At 52.1% G+C, this 18,385-nt stretch overlaps 7 protein-coding genes across 7 annotated transcripts; 4 read left to right on the forward strand and 3 right to left on the reverse strand.

The window, feature by feature from the left end:
* Window positions 1-1,543: 1,543 nt before the first annotated feature.
* Window positions 1,544-5,046, reverse strand: CDV56_106098 (putative ubiquitin C-terminal hydrolase; the record flags this gene model as incomplete). The annotated part of the gene is made up of 3 exons (XM_026759717.1): window positions 1,544-4,444; window positions 4,550-4,750; window positions 4,822-5,046. 3 exons carry the CDS (start codon window positions 5,044-5,046, stop codon window positions 1,544-1,546), a joined length of 3,327 nt encoding a protein of 1,108 aa, XP_026612876.1.
* Window positions 5,047-5,878: 832 nt separating this feature from the next.
* vps27 (ESCRT-0 subunit protein VPS27) lies at window positions 5,879-9,746 on the forward strand (the record flags this gene model as incomplete). Its single annotated transcript, XM_026759997.1, has 7 exons — window positions 5,879-5,946; window positions 6,022-6,154; window positions 6,222-6,503; window positions 6,574-7,342; window positions 7,411-8,265; window positions 9,134-9,411; window positions 9,630-9,746. 7 exons carry the CDS (start codon window positions 5,879-5,881, stop codon window positions 9,744-9,746), a joined length of 2,502 nt encoding a protein of 833 aa, XP_026612877.1.
* An 808-nt stretch (window positions 9,747-10,554) lies between these two features.
* On the forward strand, window positions 10,555-10,818 carry CDV56_106669 (mRNA splicing protein SMD1; the record flags this gene model as incomplete). Its single annotated transcript, XM_026760288.1, has 1 exon — window positions 10,555-10,818. The coding sequence occupies one exon, from the start codon at window positions 10,555-10,557 to the stop codon at window positions 10,816-10,818; it is 264 nt and encodes an 87-aa protein (XP_026612878.1).
* Window positions 10,819-11,362: 544 nt separating this feature from the next.
* Window positions 11,363-12,136, reverse strand: CDV56_106704 (S-adenosylmethionine-dependent methyltransferase; the record flags this gene model as incomplete). The annotated part of the gene is made up of 1 exon (XM_026760323.1): window positions 11,363-12,136. One exon carries the CDS (start codon window positions 12,134-12,136, stop codon window positions 11,363-11,365), a length of 774 nt encoding a protein of 257 aa, XP_026612879.1.
* Window positions 12,137-12,554: 418 nt separating this feature from the next.
* Window positions 12,555-13,070, forward strand: CDV56_106774 (succinate dehydrogenase assembly factor 3; the record flags this gene model as incomplete). The annotated part of the gene is made up of 3 exons (XM_026760393.1): window positions 12,555-12,773; window positions 12,831-12,930; window positions 13,000-13,070. The coding sequence occupies 3 exons, from the start codon at window positions 12,555-12,557 to the stop codon at window positions 13,068-13,070; spliced, it is 390 nt and encodes a 129-aa protein (XP_026612880.1).
* A 555-nt stretch (window positions 13,071-13,625) lies between these two features.
* CDV56_106829 (GNAT family N-acetyltransferase) lies at window positions 13,626-14,409 on the forward strand (the record flags this gene model as incomplete). Its single annotated transcript, XM_026760448.1, has 3 exons — window positions 13,626-14,004; window positions 14,073-14,182; window positions 14,239-14,409. 3 exons carry the CDS (start codon window positions 13,626-13,628, stop codon window positions 14,407-14,409), a joined length of 660 nt encoding a protein of 219 aa, XP_026612881.1.
* Window positions 14,410-14,708: 299 nt separating this feature from the next.
* On the reverse strand, window positions 14,709-17,903 carry CDV56_106889 (KAR9 family protein; the record flags this gene model as incomplete). Its single annotated transcript, XM_026760508.1, has 1 exon — window positions 14,709-17,903. The coding sequence occupies one exon, from the start codon at window positions 17,901-17,903 to the stop codon at window positions 14,709-14,711; it is 3,195 nt and encodes a 1,064-aa protein (XP_026612882.1).
* Window positions 17,904-18,385: the final 482 nt, after the last annotated feature.

The following is an 18,385-nucleotide window of genomic DNA, read 5'->3' on the forward strand; positions in this document are numbered from 1 at the left end:
GGGAAGAGAATAGGGATCGAGACAAAGCCAAAAGATAGATAGATAAGATTGAAATAGGGAAAGGGAGAAAGGGAGAGGACAGGAAGAGAGCCGGTGAGGAGACGAAAAAAGAAGAATCCAATGGCGGCGGGAAGTTAGTTGGTGGTTGATCCCGAAGGAAACTGGGGTCGGCCTGTGATTCTGCTGGCTTAGGCCTCAGGCACCGCTTCTTCTGCTGCCGTGGATCTGATCCGGTTATGGTTACTCCTCAGGCACCTTCAGAGTGATCAGTGCTAGGCTAGAGGGATACTCCTACTGATACAATTGTGGTATCTTATATTTTGCTCTACTAGTAGTACTTGACTCTAAATATCCTCTTTAGAGGTGGTCTGATAGCGCTGGATAGATCCTCAAGGACTGCGTCCCTCCTCCGCGAATAAAAAGCCGCTTATTTCTCTTCCCCTCTTGTCTCTCCGTCCCTCCCTCATACTCCGAGATCTGGATGGACGGATTATATAATTTCTGTGTATTTTTTGTCTTCGCTCTCTTCATTCCCATAGTCAAAGAACTCTTGGAACTTGTATTCTAAGAAGAATAAGCGCAGCGCTGACAAGCACCGCAGGATAATACTTCCTAATCAGGCCAACAGCAGAACATCTCCAGGATGAATGCTTCGACTGACTGAATCGGAATGGCCTTCCGCTGTCCCTTATGGAGAACGGAATCCAGATCTCGCTTCCTACTCCACTTGACGTTTCTTATCTACCTAGACTCATTTCTCACTGTCGTTGTAGGTACGTATCTATGTCAGAAAGTATGAGTTCGTAAGATTCTGTCAATTGATGGCTAACATGATGGTATGCATCACTACTCCGTAGAACACTCTTATAATTCAGGTGTGTATCATGCAAGGAGTTTAGATGCAACAGAGAGTGTCTATTCCGCTAAAAAACTAGTAACCATGGCTTGATAGATCACAGACCCAATTATCTCTATTTTAATGTTCATTATTCTCACAAGCAACCCATCAGCAAGTCTACAACAGACAACTACCCTCATCGATCTCCGCTCTGGGGTCGATAGCCGTAACCTCGGGGATGATCGACTACGGCAAACCTGTCGGATAGCGTACTCGGGCTCCGTCGTTTTCTGCCTGAGGCTGGCTCTGATTCCGGTGTCCGCGGAATCTGTCCATCACCGGTCAATTAGATACAAGAAGAAATGGCTTATGATGACATGGGCCATTTGAATTACAACTGTATAATAGTACCTTTTCAGGAACTTCTATACTTCCCATTGCAGCAGTATCTACCCAACTCCCTCCTCTATATACACAATAATGACATTGCTAAAGGACTGATCATGGTCAAACATGCATGGCTAAAGGGGAAAAAAAACAAAAGGTCAAAGTCAAAATCATCACTTATGGATCATCATCAGGTATCATGTCATCGGCCGTCAATTCCCTGCAAATTGAGCAAAACAATCATCTCATTTTCAAAGCAGAGCATGCCCAAGGTGTATCCGAAAACGAAAATCATCAGGATGCAAAATCATGGCAGTTTCACTTGGCCGGAACTCGCTCGTAGAATACAATGTATGCCTGTTCGTTCTGCAGCCGGTCCTTGAAGCGCAGATCGCGTGGGTTAAAATCTGTCGCCCGCTCATCGTCAAACTTGCGCCAGCATTGGCGCTGCGCATCCCGCACCAGCGATATGTAATGTCCGCTACCCATGGACGACCCAATATGGCGCAAGACCCCATACGCATCATACGTGAAAGGCGCTGTGGTCGCAGAGGTCATGGCTGCAGCCCTGGCATCGTTGGGTGGTCCAGGGCTGGGGGAGATGACAAAATCATCCATCCGAAGCCCATGCAAAGGAAAGTCAATGGGCGTATGAATCTTGCGCGCACTCTGCGTTTTCGATGCTGAAAATCTCTTGAAATGGATCACCAGAATCTGAGGCGCCCGGGTGATGATGATCTGTTTCGTTGCCACCCTCTCACATTTGCAATAAGGACACTTCCACACTTCATCCCCACTCAGCATTTCCTCCTGGCAGTAACTACGCAGGCACTGATAGATGTCGCCCGTGCCGGTCGGTGGAATCTCAACGCTGATACTGTAGAAAGCTTCGTACGTCGTTGACGTCCGCTTGCAGGTCGTACATCGAAGTCGACTGGCGTGCTGGCCAGCAAACAGTGAGGAGATGAAGGATTCTTCCCGGTGACAGTAGCGATCCCACTCAATCTTGGAGACCTTGGGCACAGGCATCCGCTCCCGCTGCATTTCTTCCTCGAATGTGAGCGGCCGGAGAGGAGTCCTCTGCCAGTTGATGTTGAGGTCCTCATGCAAACAATCCACCACAAAGTCAAAAAACTCCTTTGCATCCTGTTGCCGATCGATGGCCCACTCTTGGTTCAAGCGGCCGCAAAAGTTGCGAAATGATGTCGGCATGATCACCTCAACGTCGTTCTTCCACAGCGACCGAATCAGATTCGCAAATAGCCCAGGCATGACGCCTTGTGATCCTTTCCAATTCTTTTGAACGTAAAACCGGAATCGGTTGTCAATGAAGAACTTGCTAAGCATTATTGTCGCGCTGAGACACTGGATGGTCGAGTTCATGTAGCAAGTCACCCCGAAGTTGGTCAAACCAGTTCGCGGAAGCTTGAGGCGACTCAGCATCGAGCTGGGAGTATACAAGGCTGTTTTGGTCGCAGAATTCTGCCGCTCCAGGGGTGGCTGGATTTGCCGGCCATCCGAGACGCCACTATAGCTCGGTCGGGGTACGGCGGGGGCAGGTCGTGATGGCGCAACGGGTACAGGTGCAGCGTAATTGGGTGTTGAGGAAGGCATCGATGGGCGAGAGTGCGGCACAACCATCGACTCCTGAATTGCATGCGGCTCCGGGAAGCGTCGCAAGAAGTCCTCGTATGTATGCACCAAAGGCGTGACCGGAGGCTCTTGCTCCCCAGAAGCGTCTTCCGGCTCCTCTGTCAGCGCTTCCTCCTCGATATAGGTGCTTGTGTCAATCTCCTCATTCTTCGACTTCTCCATCCATGCGGTCAATTCTTCCGGATTCAGAGGCTTATACTCGCGCAGTCTTCTTTTTCGGACTTCAAGGCTGGAATTGGCACTCGCCATGGTCGGTACCCTCCCAAGAGGTCGACCCGGTCTCATCACCGGCCTCTTGGTCTGTATGGATCCCATCACGGCAGCAGTTGTCGATGTTGCGAGGGACTGCTGTCCCAGAAGGTCAATCCATGCATCGAGTCCGCCCAATAGCAACGCAGGTGGGCGTGCGTCTTTTAAGGGCTTGTACGCATTAAATTCATACAATGTGTCGTGCAAGGCTCGAAGATGAGGAGCTGTTGTCCCAACAGGTGACCCCGCAAGATAGCTGACCGAGTCTGTTTTCTGGTCATAGTACACAACAAGGTCAAACTCGTTGCGTCTTTCGAACAGCGACTGTTCATGTTCAGGGGATACCACTAGCCGCTCTTCAAGTTCCTCCGCAGACACGTTCTCTTTCAATGCCACAGGTTCAATGCAGATGATTGATTTTGCGTAAATATGACCTCCGTCGAATTTCTCGCGAGATCGCACATCGATCAGCAAAACGTTGTATTTGCGAAGGTACTCCAGCAAAGCTTGAGCGGTGATAGTAGTGCTATGCGGTAGATCTGCGGAGCTGCTCCTAGCTTCTTTGACCTGGTGAACGCCATTTGGCGTCGTCGATCGATAGGGATTGTCATCAAGACCACCACGACTGGGACTGCCACGTGGAGAGTTGGCTAATTGCGAGTATCGTGGATTGACGGGGCGCGAGCTCTCGGTAGATGTTCTCGGCGGATTTGATGGAGGTTGAGAAGGCACTGTCCATATCGGACTGTAAGCTGGGTCGGGCGCCCGAGGAAGAGAGGTATTGAGTGGTATCTTCGGAGGCGGATTCGGCACGTTGTGACTTGTCCCCATGTTACGGGGCCCTAGAGGGCGTCTCGAGGGCGAGCTCAAATTTGAGCTGGATTGTGAACCTTGCTGTATGTAAGAGGACGGACGAGGAGGATAATCGTCAAGGTATTTAGGCGGCGAAGGCGTTTTAGTCGCACCATTTTGTCCATTAATCGGAAGATTTTGACCATTGACGGGATATGGTGATGCCCTTAGTTTAGCGAAGCGCTGAGCAAGTAAGTCTTCGGCAGGAGCCGAATATCTGTTCGGCTTGGGTCGTGTGTCAGGCGCTCTCTGGAACTCCGAGGGACTCGGCATCCGTAAGGAACTCTCGCCTGGCTCATTTTGACGGCCCCTAGAAGCTGCACTCTGAGATGTTACCGCGACGGTCCCCTGAGATCCTGATGTAGTGAACCGGGATGATCCCAGCGGTTGGATATTGCTAGCCAAATTGTCCTCCAAAATCTGTTGTTTGATATCGTCCATCGTCCCTTGCTTCGTCCGCACAGCCTATCAATTTGTCAGCCACAGGATCTATCACTCGTCGCGAATCCCAATGCCGTAAGCGTGTTCACTCAAACCATGAACCGCCCTCTCATAGCTGGAAAAGCATACCATCATAAGACTCGCAAATTGCTTGTACCATGCCGGGCTCTGGTTGACGGTAACGCGGTAGTCAGGATGGTGCGGTATGATGTTGATAGTGATCTCGGATGCACGCAGGTATTGCACATAGGCTTTGTCCAGTTCTTCAGTGTCAGCATACTCCCTCGCTAGCTCGATCGCCTCCTGTGCTCGTCCGACCAAGTAACTCAGCTATGAAATTTGTATTAGCGACATGCCACCGCAGAAACCTCGAGGCGAATCATCCCAAAAGAAATACGCACCGGAGTTGATTCGTTCACATCCAGAGCGGCTGCTTCATCTTGAAGATCTTTGATGTTGGGAAACCGTGGTGTTCGGGAAGAGGCATGGTTGCCATTTTGATGTGAACCTGATCTGCCAAGTCGCTCCACGCCCGATTGCATGCCACCCAAGGAGTGCGGCCGATCGGGATTCTTCCACGGCGCAAAATTAGGCGGAGAGGGTAAAGCTGCTGCATCCAAGGTCATTATACAGCGATGAAGAGAAATATTCTCTAACACATGACCCGTGACGGAAGGAACGCGGGGAAACGCTTCGGGAGAGCCACTAGGTTCTCGGGGGCGGTACAAAACAAGAAACTGTCTGTGAATCGGAGCAGATGAGGAGAGGATAGGACCAGGGGCAGATATTGAACGAAAAGATGGGCAAATAGTGCCCCTGTATAAGAGAGTGTAAATCAACGAATGTCTGACTGACGAGGGGTGGATAGAAGGACGGAAGGACACATTGATTGAAAGAGAATACTGCGACGATATGGAACCGTCGTCGAAGGCAGACGCAAACTGCGGGACGTTTCTGGGGTATGCGCAATCGGCGTAATGACCGTATCAAAACAGGTCTTGGCATTACTCACCGCTTTGTCCTATGACGCCACATGCTTTTTTCTGCCTCGACACCTGATTTGATGACCTGAACCGGAAAGTTGACACCTAAGGAATCCAATAACAACAGTGCTCCGGCCAATGACTGTGCCACATGGGGCTGCTCCTTGCCTTAGGTAAGCATATATCGCCCAGTTACAGCCCTAGTACCTCATTGCCTATCGATGGATCTGCCTAGAGCTTGATTCGATACATGCATCAACACCATCGCCTTCATCTGTCTTCCTATCAATGTTCCGGTATCCTCTGTGAACTCCTAATCTATCGAAGTCATCTCCCAGGAGGGCCGCTGTCCTCAGGTTTCCGCATCCAGTTTTGTGATCTAATGCCCCTCACCGTTGTTTCTCAACGTCATCAATCCCGTACTCCGCTCTCATCAATCAAATAGCGATTTTGAGGCTTCTCTAACACCGTCACTATGGCGGGATGGTTTTCCTCTACTTCTCCGCTCGACGAGCAGATTGAGCGTGCGACATCATCATCACTGTATGTCTTCTTTGATTTGAGGGTTTCCAGTGGTCGAAGCTGCCCAGGCCATATCTAACTGCCTTGATAAAATAGAGAGGACATTGCTCTCAACCTCGAGATCTCCGACCTTATCCGATCGAAAAGCGTCCAGCCCAAAGAAGCGATGAGGTCGCTCAAACGGCGGCTAGAAAATAGGAATCCAAATGTGCAGATTGCGACATTGAAGGTTGGTCGACCCGAGACTTGGGAGGTGGGGTCTGTTCTCGATGCTAATGGGCTTGATACCTCTCTAGTTAACCGATACATGCGTGAAGAATGGCGGCACCCATTTTCTGGCGGAAATTGCGTCGCGCGAGTTTATGGATAATCTAGTGTCTCTCCTCACGGCGGAGGGAGCTCCCCTGAATACTGATGTGAAGGAGAAGATGCTGGAACTCATTCAGGATTGGGCTATGGCAGCCCAAGGCCGCATGGATCTCAACTATCTCGGCGAGACCTACCGAAAACTTCAGAGCGAGGGTTTCCGCTTCCCTCCGAAGAATGAAATTAGTGGAAGTATGTTGGAAAGCAGTGCGGTATGTTCACGTCTGTCCATTGGTGGTGATCTTGTGTTGAAGCTAACGTTCAAATCCCTGGGGGGAAAAGCCTCCTGAGTGGATCGATTCCGACGTTTGTATGCGCTGCCGTACACCATTTAGTTTCATGAATCGCAAACACCATTGCCGCAATTGCGGTAATGTCTTCGATGCCCAATGCTCCAGCAAAACCCTTCCCCTACCACATTTGGGAATACTTCAGCCCGTTCGCGTCGATGACGGGTGCTATGCCAAATTGACATCAAAGTCATTCGCGCCGTCTTTGTCAGACCGATCTGTGTTCAAGAACAACTCTATCACCAAGTCAAATGCGATGGAACCTCGCGGCGCAAGGGCAGAGGGTGGCTTTGATGATGATCTGCGGCGGGCGCTTCAACTGAGCTTGGAAGAAGCTCAAAACAAGGGCTCTTCTGGCTACGTTCCACAAACTAGGATCAATGACGAACCGGCAAAGACGACCACTCAAGCCAACTACGAGGAGGAGGAAGACGCGGACTTGAAAGCCGCCATCGAGGCTTCTCTGCGGGACATGGAGGAACACAAGAAGAAGCATGCGGCTGCCTTGAAGAGTAATGCAGCAGCGACGGATTTTTCAGCTCATGATACTACTACCACAACACCCTTGCCCAAAAATCCCTATGAGCTGAGCCCCGTCGAGGTAGAAAACATTCATTTGTTCGCCGCCCTCGTTGACCGGTTACAACATCAACCTCCGGGGACTATCCTACGAGAACCCCAAATTCAAGAGCTGTACGAGAGCATCGGTGCGCTCAGGCCTAAGCTTGCCCGCAGCTATGGGGAGACTATGAGCAAGCATGGTCAGTGAATTATCTCTACTGATAGGTTGATCCATTATTCTTTGAAGATTTGACTGACCGGCCCATAGATACTCTTCTTGACCTGCATGCCAAGCTCTCCACGGTGGTGCGATATTACGATCGTATGCTAGAGGAACGATTATCTAGTACATACTCGCAGCATTCGCTCGGATACGGAACTGCGCCAGGCGGCTCTCCATATCCCAATATGTACCCTTCAATGCCTTCCCACACCGCGGATAGTAAAACTGGAGCCGAAAACTTCTACTACGGCAACCTGGTTGCCGATAGGGCGCAGCCAGTTGGTAACACATATGGATACCCTCAGTCCAGCAGGGAAATCCGTGAGCCAGCAGCGGCTCCCAGAGGTCCGATCAGTTCCGGCATGTATAACCAGCCCAGTCAGGCAGTGCCTCAAAATCCGCCGTGGAATGGAAACGTTCCTCCTGTTGCATCTCCTCAACCGTCTGCTCCCTCCACTCCTTTCCCCAGCAATCCTTCAGGATATCCTGGCCCCTCTGCTCCGACACAATACTACGCGTCCGCACCGCATCCAGAACAAGATCCAAATGCATATTCAAGTCCCCGGCCTGGGGAGACAGAAGTACCTTACCAGCCGTCGCCGATCATGCGACGAGATTCTTACTATCACTCATCTGGAGCGCCAGTCGCTGCGCGGGCGAGTGCACCAGAACAATCACCGCCTACAGACCAGGGCCAATCTCCTGGTTATATGCAATACGGAGATTCTCATCCTATACAACCCACTGGTCAACCTACCCCTCAGCATCAGCCGACGGCGCCTCCCGCCCAGCCATACTACTTCCAGCAACAACCTCCGCAGGGCCCACCGCTTCCAACACACTCGCAGACTGCAGCTGCGCCTTATGGAACGTATCTTGGCGGAGACGTTTCCCCGATTGGTGCGTCTGCGCCTCCGGTGCATTATCAACAAGCTGCGCCAAGCAAACCGGCAGTTGAGGAAAGTCTCATTGAGCTGTAGAGGGTCTCATGGTTGAAATGGCGATGTATAGCATTCTTGTGGTCGCTCTTCCTCTCCCTTACACGGCTTCTGCTCGTGGTTGTTGGCTTTTGTGACCATTATGATACCAGACGATTTGAAAGATTTTAGGATATGAAATTGGACACGAATTGGTTTCTACCTTTAATGTTCTTTTTTTTCTTTCTACCCTTTTCCGAGGATGATACTTATACTTTGTAGAGTATTCCGCTTTAAGTATCTGACCTAATAAACACTTAGTGGCACCTAAAACTCGATCGTTGTTGTACAGTGCTTTATGGTTAGGCGCAGAGAATACTTTACATGCATGTCAGACGGAAGGTCTGCATATACCCCACTTGATGGATCTTTGGTATTGACAGTAATTTCTTCTCTTGTGTGAAGGCAATGAGATTTCTCTCTATGGAGTAGATAGAGTTAACTAGAAATCATGCATCCTACTACTATTCACCACTTCTGGTCTAGAGCTGGCGATGCAAGTGGAGATGGCTATCTACCGGTACGGAGTACTGTGTTCTATTCCTGTTTCTGCTTTCCGACCTTCCATGGCTGGTTCTGTAAGACATAATACCAAACCACCTAATAATAATACCTACTTCTCACTACCGCTCTTCTCTCTTCATACTTCTCTGACCTCCACTACGACGTTCTCTTCGTTGTCATAGTCCATCTCCATGAAGATTTTGGCAGTCTAAAGTTTGCACTCATACCAACTGTATGTGTTTCGCTAAATCATAGAATTATTTTATGCTTACTTGACCAGGACACAGAGAACACCTATAAGACCAAGACGTACCTAAGGTTTCAGAAACTCTTGCTCGAAGAATTGCCTTCCCGCAATCAGGATGGTGAGCAACTCATCACCTTCAAGAAGCACGCCGACTATGAGCTACCAAGTCGGGTCCTCCTTGCGACACATGCGGTGATTGCAGAGATTCTCCATGCCTCTGGGCAGGGTGAGCAGATTGATGAACTTCTGCGTGAGTGGGATGAAATTCGCTGCCTGACATTGGATGGCAGTATGGATCTCCAGAGCCTTCTGTCATTAGTATGTGTCCATTAGGGGCTATTACTCCCTTGTCCTACGGTCCTCTGCCCTGCGTGTTCCCGCCAAAGCCTTGTTTGCTACTCCTGCAACGGCCACACCCGACTTCTTGTCTCTGCCCGGTGGATGCTCCATCTACTCATCAGTCCAAGCGAACGGTTGCGGATTACTGCCACGAGACTGGGGCAGTTCTCACTAAATACGAATGGATAAGGATATAGGATCACCGTCAGATGAAGGAGACCTCATACCCGATGAATGAGAGCCAGGACGAAGATGGGATGGAACAGCGTCATGGAGTCGAGCTCCGAGCCGTCCGACTACGGGACTTCATCTGATGACGAATTCAGCTCTGACTGTACTCGATCCCGGACGTCGTTCAGGCTCAGAGAGATCTTGTTTTATGATGATAAAATAGCCATATTTAAAGCGCGACATGGTGTTCTGTAGTGCTGTTTCGGAGAAATGTTGAGGTTTGGCGCTGGGGCTGGTTGGTCTTTTCTCTTTTCTTTTTTTTTTTCTTGTACGAGATACCATTTAGCGACGAGTCGAGATCAATACAATTGAAAATGCATCCATTGTAAACCTTGTGTAGGATGATGGTCAAGAAGTGGGATTGAGGATATCACGGTCACGTGCTCTGGAGCTTCGCCGTTTCTCGCAGGATCATCTTTGAGCCGCAATCACTTTTGGAAACATCAATTCGCAAGACTTGGCGGAAACACCTGCCACTCTCCTGATCAACTTCATTTTTAGCAGGCCTAATTCAGCTACGTTTCTTTTTCACAGCTTTTGGCCAGAAGGACTTTGTGTGTTCGCACATTAATATCGGTCAACATGAAGCTCGTTCGGTGAGTACATTGCAGTCGAATCGGAGTCTCGCACTACGGCACTGGCTACCGGGAGACGAAACTGACATTTGGCTTGTCTGTAGGTTTCTGATGAAGTGCGCCAATGAAACGGTGACGATTGAACTGAAGAATGGTTGGTCCTCCTTGTGACCTGGCGATTGCGTTGCCAGTGTTCACTCCCACACCCGGCCTACATTCGGATACTCCGTGGCTTGACTTTGTCGCGACTGACGCATCACTCTGCATTTAAAAAGGTACAATCCTCCATGGCACCATCACCTCCGTCTCTCCTCAGATGAACACCGCTCTTCGCACGGTCAAGATGACACCCAAGGGCCGCGAGCCCATCTCCCTAGACACGATCAACATCCGCGGCTCCACGATCCGGTACTACATCCTCCCCGACAGCTTGCCTCTGGATACCCTGCTCGTGGACGACCAGCCGAAACCGAAGAACAAGGCGCGCAAGGAGACGGATCGGGGCCGCGGCCGCGGTGGTGGTGGTGGACGCGGTGGTAGAGGCCGGGGACGGGGCCGGGGACGTGGTCGCGGTTTCTAGGCGGGGACAATGGATAGGTTCTTTTCCATCTATAGCTTCGGGAGTTTTACTTGCTTTCTTTTTTGTCTGTGATATGTTTGGGTGATATCTGTGATATGTTTTTTCTTCTTTCTGCTCTTGTGTGATGATGGGCGAAGAAAAGCAATAATCTACGACCTCGCTGTTGATCTTCTCGATTTGAAGGGAAATGTCCTGGGAAGCAGAGTCGTGACCACGGATCCAAGAGGCAGATACACTTGGAAATGAGCTCGGGTGACTTCCTGCAAAAATGCTCTTGTGAGCAGTGTCACAAAGATGTCCGTGAAGACCAGCAACAGTCCTCATCCGGGGCGAATTGACATCAACGGGCCGATCTGGTCGAGGAAGCGAATGGACACAGTTCAGACGAATAAGATCGCGGTGCCAGATAATTCCAGCATGTCATCCGAAGGTGCGGCAGTGCCTCGCTACCTGTACCTACATCAATTCAATCGACATCGAATCAAACCCCTGGATGGGCGCTCGGCCCAGTATTTCATGTCGTAATTGGATGTATAACCCGCTATTAAGAAGCATCCCTCCATATCCTCACAATCACCAACTTCTCCCACCCAGCCTGCGTCCCACTATTCCCAACCGACTCGGCCTTCCACCCACCTCCCCACCCCCGTATCCTCTCCTTGACTTCCTCCGGCCGGTTCTGCGCACAGAGCAGCACATACGCTACCCCACGCTCGGGATGCAACACGCCCGGAATCGCCTCCAGCAACCGATTCGTCGTCTCCATCCCATCCATGCCCCCCGCATACGTCAACGACAGGTAATACGAGTCCCGCTCGAACTTGGCAGCCCTCGAGAGCGCCTCCGCGGCGGTCTCGTGCTCCGTCACAGACGGCAGACGCGGCAATTCCTCCGTCGGGACGTACGGCGGGTTGAAAAGCAGGACGTCGACGGAGCCCGGGCGCAGGGGGCTGCATAGATCACCCAGCACCGAGGAGATGTGTGCGGATTTCGGGGCTGCGGCTGCTTGCCGCTCTTGGATTGCTGTTAGGACTGTTGCGCGGGTGGCTAGGCAGGCGTTGCGGTTCACGTCGGTGCCGAGGGTGAGGATGTCGCGTCGGCCGAAGATCTCGTGGGAGTTGCCGGCGACGAAGGCGAGGACGACGCCGGAGCCTGTGCCGACCTCGACGACTAGGGGGATGCTGGTGCCATTGAAGCGCTCGGAGAGCCATTCTGATTCGGAGGGGGAGGAGAGGGTGTCGAGGAAGAGGTAGGAGTCTTCGGAGGGTTCGTAGATGGTGTCGAAGGAGACGTGGTCTGTGGATGGGGTGGGGAGCATTGTACTTGCAGGATCAGTATCGATATAGTTTGCAAAAGCGTTGGTGTTTGGAGATCCGAAAGCTATCGGCCCGAGAAGCTTTCCCTTCCCTTGGAATTGTCAATTGATGGCGTGGCGCAGGTTACAGTGCTCTTCAATCTAGTCCCAGACCCAATTAGCGACCTGATCACAGTCAGCATTTGTCAATTCCAAGCCCGTCCTTCATCCCAAGCAGAACCTTACCTGCACAATGGAAACGAGGTTCAACCGATGCGGAATGCCGACACTATGATTCGCCATCTCCTCGCCGCCTTCCGGGATGCATCGTTAACCGCGGCAGTATCATCATCATGCATCATACTATCCTCAATCATATTGTTCCGCACTCTACATTTCCCTTTTGCAGCTCAATCACCCCCCTCAAAACCAGTTAAACAAAATGCGTCTCTTCCACAGATTACTCATGGCCACGCCCTCAACAATGGGCTCCAAATCCAGCCTCAGCGAAGCCCTCGCCCTCCTCCCCCCACTCCACCTCTACCGCCGCATCCTCCGCGTCCACCGGCGGAAGCTAGATCCTGAGATGCGCATCCTGGGCGACTCCTACGTGAAGAGCGAGTTCCGCGCACACAGGGATGTGGAGAACCCGCTACATATCGTACGCTTCCCCCCACTCCCCGTCCGGTCAAGTGAAGAAGGTGCTAAGGCGGGGCAGATCGGCTTCTTGACGGAGTGGCAGCTGTACGCGCAGAAGCTGGAGGGCGATGCATGGGTCGGAGAGAAGTTGGATAAGTCGAAGCTGGATAAGATGAGTGGTAGGTCCTGCGGTTCGCCTGTGTTTTCGGGTCCGGGGGTATGCTGATCTGTCTGGTTTGTGGTTGTAGATCAGCAGATCGGACAGCTGTATGAGCTCATGCAGGCGATCAAGAATACGGATGGGGAGGGGAAGGAGTGATGATGCCCTTTTCATCTCATGGTTGGATCGGCTCATATCATCGTCTAGAGTATGCAGGATAGAGTTGGACGTTTGGTCTAGCGGCATACGGTCGAATTGGGAGGGCGATCCCGTAACGACCTACGAGGATCTGATAATTCCTCAGTGTATATTATCATGCATTGGCACAGAATGGTTTTGCTATGGGGGGGGTGGCATTTCTCTCATTGTTCACAGCGTTGATGTATATATTCAGCTTTCATTGGTTCAGCGGTACGAGGTTCATATGCATGGCCCTCTGGGATTTCACAAGCACTGGCATCAATATGCCATTGACCCTTCAATTAGCTTACCGGTCTACAACATCCAGCAATAATTCCCTCGGTGATCTACGTATCAAGTGTCTGTATATCAATTACCAACTTGTGGAAACTCACGCCCTGCCATCTACAAGCAATGACTAATCACGTTGACCAAAAAAAATAGTTATACTCCGGCTGCGACAGATAAACAGCAACCTATATATACCGCCATCTTGTACAGAATAAACATCATATCCGTAACTAAACAGACAAAATGCCAGCCGGCACAAGCATCATGGAGAACCCCTCCAAAATCTCACCTCCTCCATCAGCCCTCCACAATGCCCCCTCCCTGAAACCCCGCCACGCAACCCTGAAAGACGGCACACCTGTCACACTCTACCCCATTGCAGGCGGCGCATCGAGCATCCCGTCGGACCTGGTGGCGCTGCTCGCCGAGGAATTCCGCGTGGAGATCGAGGGCGGTTGCACGTATCCCATGGAGGAGGCAATGAGCGCGGACAAGTTCGCCGAGTACTGGTTTGGGACGTTTGCGGTTGTGGCGCTGACGGGAAACGAGGAGGAGATTAGGCAAGGGAGAGATTGGAAGAGGGAGTGTTTGGGGACGTTTTATATTAAGCCGAATTATCCTGGTAATTCACTCCGTGCATATAGCTTGATTAATAGAGTTGTTGGGAAGAGTGCAGTGCTGACGGAGCAGGCCGGTGCTCGCACGTTTGCAATGCGGGTTTCCTGACTACGACTGCGGCGAGGGGTCGTGGCGTGGGGATAGTTATGGGAGAGACGTATCTGGAGTATGCTCCCAAGCTGGTAGGTTCCCTGTGCTTGCTGGTGTATATTGCGTTAGACCAACTGGGCATCCACAGGGGTACAAATATTCCGTCTTCAACCTGGTATTCGAGAATAACGTCGCCTCCGTCAAGATCTGGAAGAAACTTGGGTTTGAAGTCATCGGGCGAGTGCCCGGGGCCGCACGGTTAGCAAATAGCGAGGACTTGGTGGATGCATTGATCTTTGGAAGGAAGCTGGGGGAATAGAATAGATGCACTTGCAGAGTATAGAATGAAGTAAATAGACACAAATCTAACCACAAGGTATCACACAATGCATTGATTAAGTAAACCATACACCGAAGAAATGATTTGTCACTCCCTAAGCACAAATAGTACAATCCGGCGCTAAAACAATGCGAATGGGGGAATCAAGCAAACCCAGTCTGTCCCTCAAACAATCTGGTATATGACAACGCAAGGAACCAGCGAGCCGTAAATGTATGTGACCCTAAAATGAAACACAGAAGAGGAGAGGTTGAATATGTCAAAGCGAGAAGACAAAATCACCGCCAGGGCGGTCGCTCACTGAGCTTGCTACGCGAACCCGCAGCACTATCTCTGCCAGACCGGGGCTTGGGAAGAGGAAGCAGACTGATGCGTCGGTTCCCTGTCCCCGAGTGGCCAAGCGAGGTCCCGGGGCGAGTCGTCTTTGTCGGACTCGGCATGCCTGAATCATTGGTCTGTGAGACACTGCGGCTGAACGACATTCCGGCGTAGCTCTGCCGGTTGCGAGGGGTATTGGCCAGGCCAGCTGAGCCCGACTTCTGAAGCTTGCTGTATGGAGGAGGATCGAGAATGGAACGGTGAGGGGATGGAGATGCCACCCGCGCCGGGCTGCGAGAGGCGAGTCTGCTAGAGACACGACTGACTGATCGGGCTGTCGAAGGAGCAGGAGACGCAGACTGGTCTCGCCGGTACGGGCCCGGCATCGGGAGAGTGGACGAGGGTCGCGACGTGCGAGCCGGAGCAGAGGATTTGCGGAACGGCGTGCTAGACTTGTAGGTGTGACCAATTTCCAGATCGTTGGTGTTGGTGCTGGCGTTCCACCGTGGACGGTTGTTCAGCGGTGAAGGCGGTGGTGGCAGGCGCGCAACCTTCCGCGTCGTCGGCGTCGGAGTGATGGCCGTGTCCTTCTTGCTAGGGGACGTAGCCGAGAACGTAGGCTTGGGGATCGCTGATTTCAGAGCCGAGGCCGCCTGTGGGAGTCCGGAGTATCGTCGAACCTTGGACATAGTGGTTCGCGCGGCAGAACTACCAACGGAGCTACCACGCCTGCTCGAGGGGTTCAGTGGCGTAGTTGAGCCCTTGAGGCCATTCCCGGGCGTCATGATTACCGACGAAGCAGGGGAGCTGCCGGGGGTGTCGACAACACTGCTCGCAAGGGGGCTGTCCATTGTGATGATGCTGGATATCGAGTCCCGCAAGTGCTGAGACTTGGCGAGATTGAGATCGTCCAACGACGAGTCCATCACCTTGATACTTGCTTTGAGAGCGTCGATCCTTGAGGCCATATCTGACGAAAGCCTCATGATCTCTCCATTCACCGTGAGTCGATCCTTGACACCCTTTTCGATGATGGAGATCACCCGCTCAATAGCAGGAACATAATGGACCTTCTTGGCCTCGTAGCTCTCGATCCGTTTCGTTAGCCCAGCAGGATTGTGCAGATGCGCACCCGTTTCGAGCGCTTCCTGGAGCTTGGCGATGCTTCTCTCGACCGACTCGAACATCTTGTGTGCTTGTGCTCCAGCGTTGCGGAAGACCAGAATCCAGCGGTCTTCGCCAAGCTCTTTTCGCAGAGCCTCCGCATCGGCCTCCAACACTTTGTAGCTCTTCTCCAGCTGGTTCCGCCGATCTTCCAGCTCTTCGCAGGCACTGGGGAAGATGCGCTCTGCCCGTGATTGGAACATGGACAATCTCATGGGCAGGAAATCCAGAGAGGCCCGCAATGGCTGCATGCGAGCAAACAAAGCCATGAGGCTGGAGTGATTGGAATCATCCTGAGGTGTCTGGATAATCGGCATACCCAAGGGCGGTGCCGCAGAGAAGATGGGGCCCATGCTGAAGCGTTTGCTTGCCATGTCGCCATTCGATGGCGTCTCCTCAACGATTGTCTCAAGCTCATTGATATCAAGCCCGTTGCTGGTCCCTTCCTGCTCACACGCCATGGTGAAGTGTCGCTTCTCCTCCATCTCGAAGATCAATCGGCTGAGATTCTCAACTTCCATACCGACATCGCCTAGTACATTAGCCCATAGCTCTTCCCACTCCATGGCTAATTCTACCTGCTCCTTGACACCCTTCAGTCGCGCTTTAATCTGCGCCCAACTCTGTATGATAGAGTCCATTTGAACGACGATCGTCTTCAGACTGTCCGGACTGACGTCGCCTATATCTTGCCGCAGTTGAACCTGTTCAATAGCATTGACATAAACGTGAACCAAGCTTTCGAACCGCGTGATGGCTTTGTCCACTCCATCCAATCCTTCTCGTCCGCCAGCCGCGGCCCACTCCACATCATCCTCCGCATCCAGGCCACTCAACACATCAGAAGCCTTCCTGATCCATATCTGAATCTGTTCTGCAGCCCCTGTCAATGCCCTGACAGCTGAGGGCGCATTCGATATCCCAGCTATACTAGCTGCCAGCGACGAGGGTTGTGGAAGAGTGATCGAGGTGAGCTGTGAGAGTTGATTACTGAAGGAGGCTCTCGAAAAGGAATAGATTGATTCAGTGCGCTGCAAGCCCTTCGGGTTGAAGTATGACTGCACATTCGATGAGGAACTGGACAATGGAGGAGAATCTTTCGGGGGCGGGGATGGGCCAGGCGATTGCGCTTCGTTGTCGCTGGTACTCTGGATGTATTTCTCAAAGTCAGTCTGATCGGGAACCTCAGATGTTGTCGCGGACCCAACCGCCAGCGGCATCTGAGACTGCTCCACAGCAGACATGGCTGGTGTCTGTTCCACTACTTCTTCGTACTGCGAGTCTTCCTGCGGGGAAGCTACCGCCGCAGCGGGCAAATGTTCAGCCTCAATATGCTCAAAAGGTACGGATGTAGGCGATCCAGGGTTCTCGATGACTGGTGCCGCTGGCTCGGTATCTGGTGGTGTTGCCGACCGTCCGGTCGAACGGTGTTGCAGGACCTCCGACGGTTCGGAAGGAGTCTGCCGGGTGTCTTGTTTCTTGCCAGCTAGCTGCAGAGCATTCCAAGACCGGCCCTTCTTTTCAACCTTGATGGACAAATTCTGATGAAGATTGTCAAGCTCCTTGATATGTTCCTCAGGAATCCGACCGACGTTGCCCGGGCTGCGAGATGGTGTCGAGACCCTGCTACTACCATCCAATAGTTTCACCCGCGCTGCCAGCCCAGGAGACAAACGACGTAGGATCGAGGGCCGGACAAGACTTTTATCGAGACCGCTTTGGTCCTGGCTGTCGTAGCCTTCGTCTTCCTGGTGACTACTGCCGAGGCTCCGAATACTTCGCAAGGAGGATTTGGACTTGATCCGACGCGGTAAGGGTTCGTCCTCTGGCGAGGAGACCGATACGGCAGGACGAGGAGGAGGCGGCGGCGGCGGCGAGGATACCTGCGACGTGGAAGGGTGGTTGCCGTTATTGCTATCGGTGTTGGGCCCGGGATCTGGGAGCTGGCTGGTAGCAGTGGAGGCAGTCGAACTGGTGAATATGGCGCGCATGGATACTAATCCACGAGGCGACCGCCCTGGCCTGGTGTCGCGAGAGTTACTGTAGAATGTAGGTACTGCAGAGACGGAGGTGGTGGGCTGAGGAATGTAGATTGTTTGGCTGCGGTGTACGGAGCTAGTGCTGTCGGGATTCCTGAGTTGTTCAGTGTCCACCGTCCTGCTGCTGTGCGGTGCCTCCCTTCGCCCCCCTTTCTGTTTGGCCGTCGGAGAGAAATCACACACCCCTGCGAACCAGATAGAATTGATTCTTGAAGAGGGATTCAGAGGTCTAGAATGCTTTGAATGTTTTGTTTTCGCTCTGAGACAGATCAATAAGGGGGGGGGGGGGGGGGGGGAGGGGCGACCGGGCTCACATATACAGGGGCGAAAGAGCTAGAGAAAGATACACTCTTTCTCCCCCTAGAAGAAGTGAAAGAACAACTTACACAGGCTTACTCACCGACACTCCCACTGCATTTCGAGTGACACATATT

The sequence above is a fragment of the Aspergillus thermomutatus genome (assembly GCF_002237265.1).
Source record: "Aspergillus thermomutatus strain HMR AF 39 chromosome Unknown NODE_152, whole genome shotgun sequence".
NCBI classification, from domain to species: Eukaryota; Fungi; Ascomycota; class Eurotiomycetes; order Eurotiales; family Aspergillaceae; genus Aspergillus; species Aspergillus thermomutatus.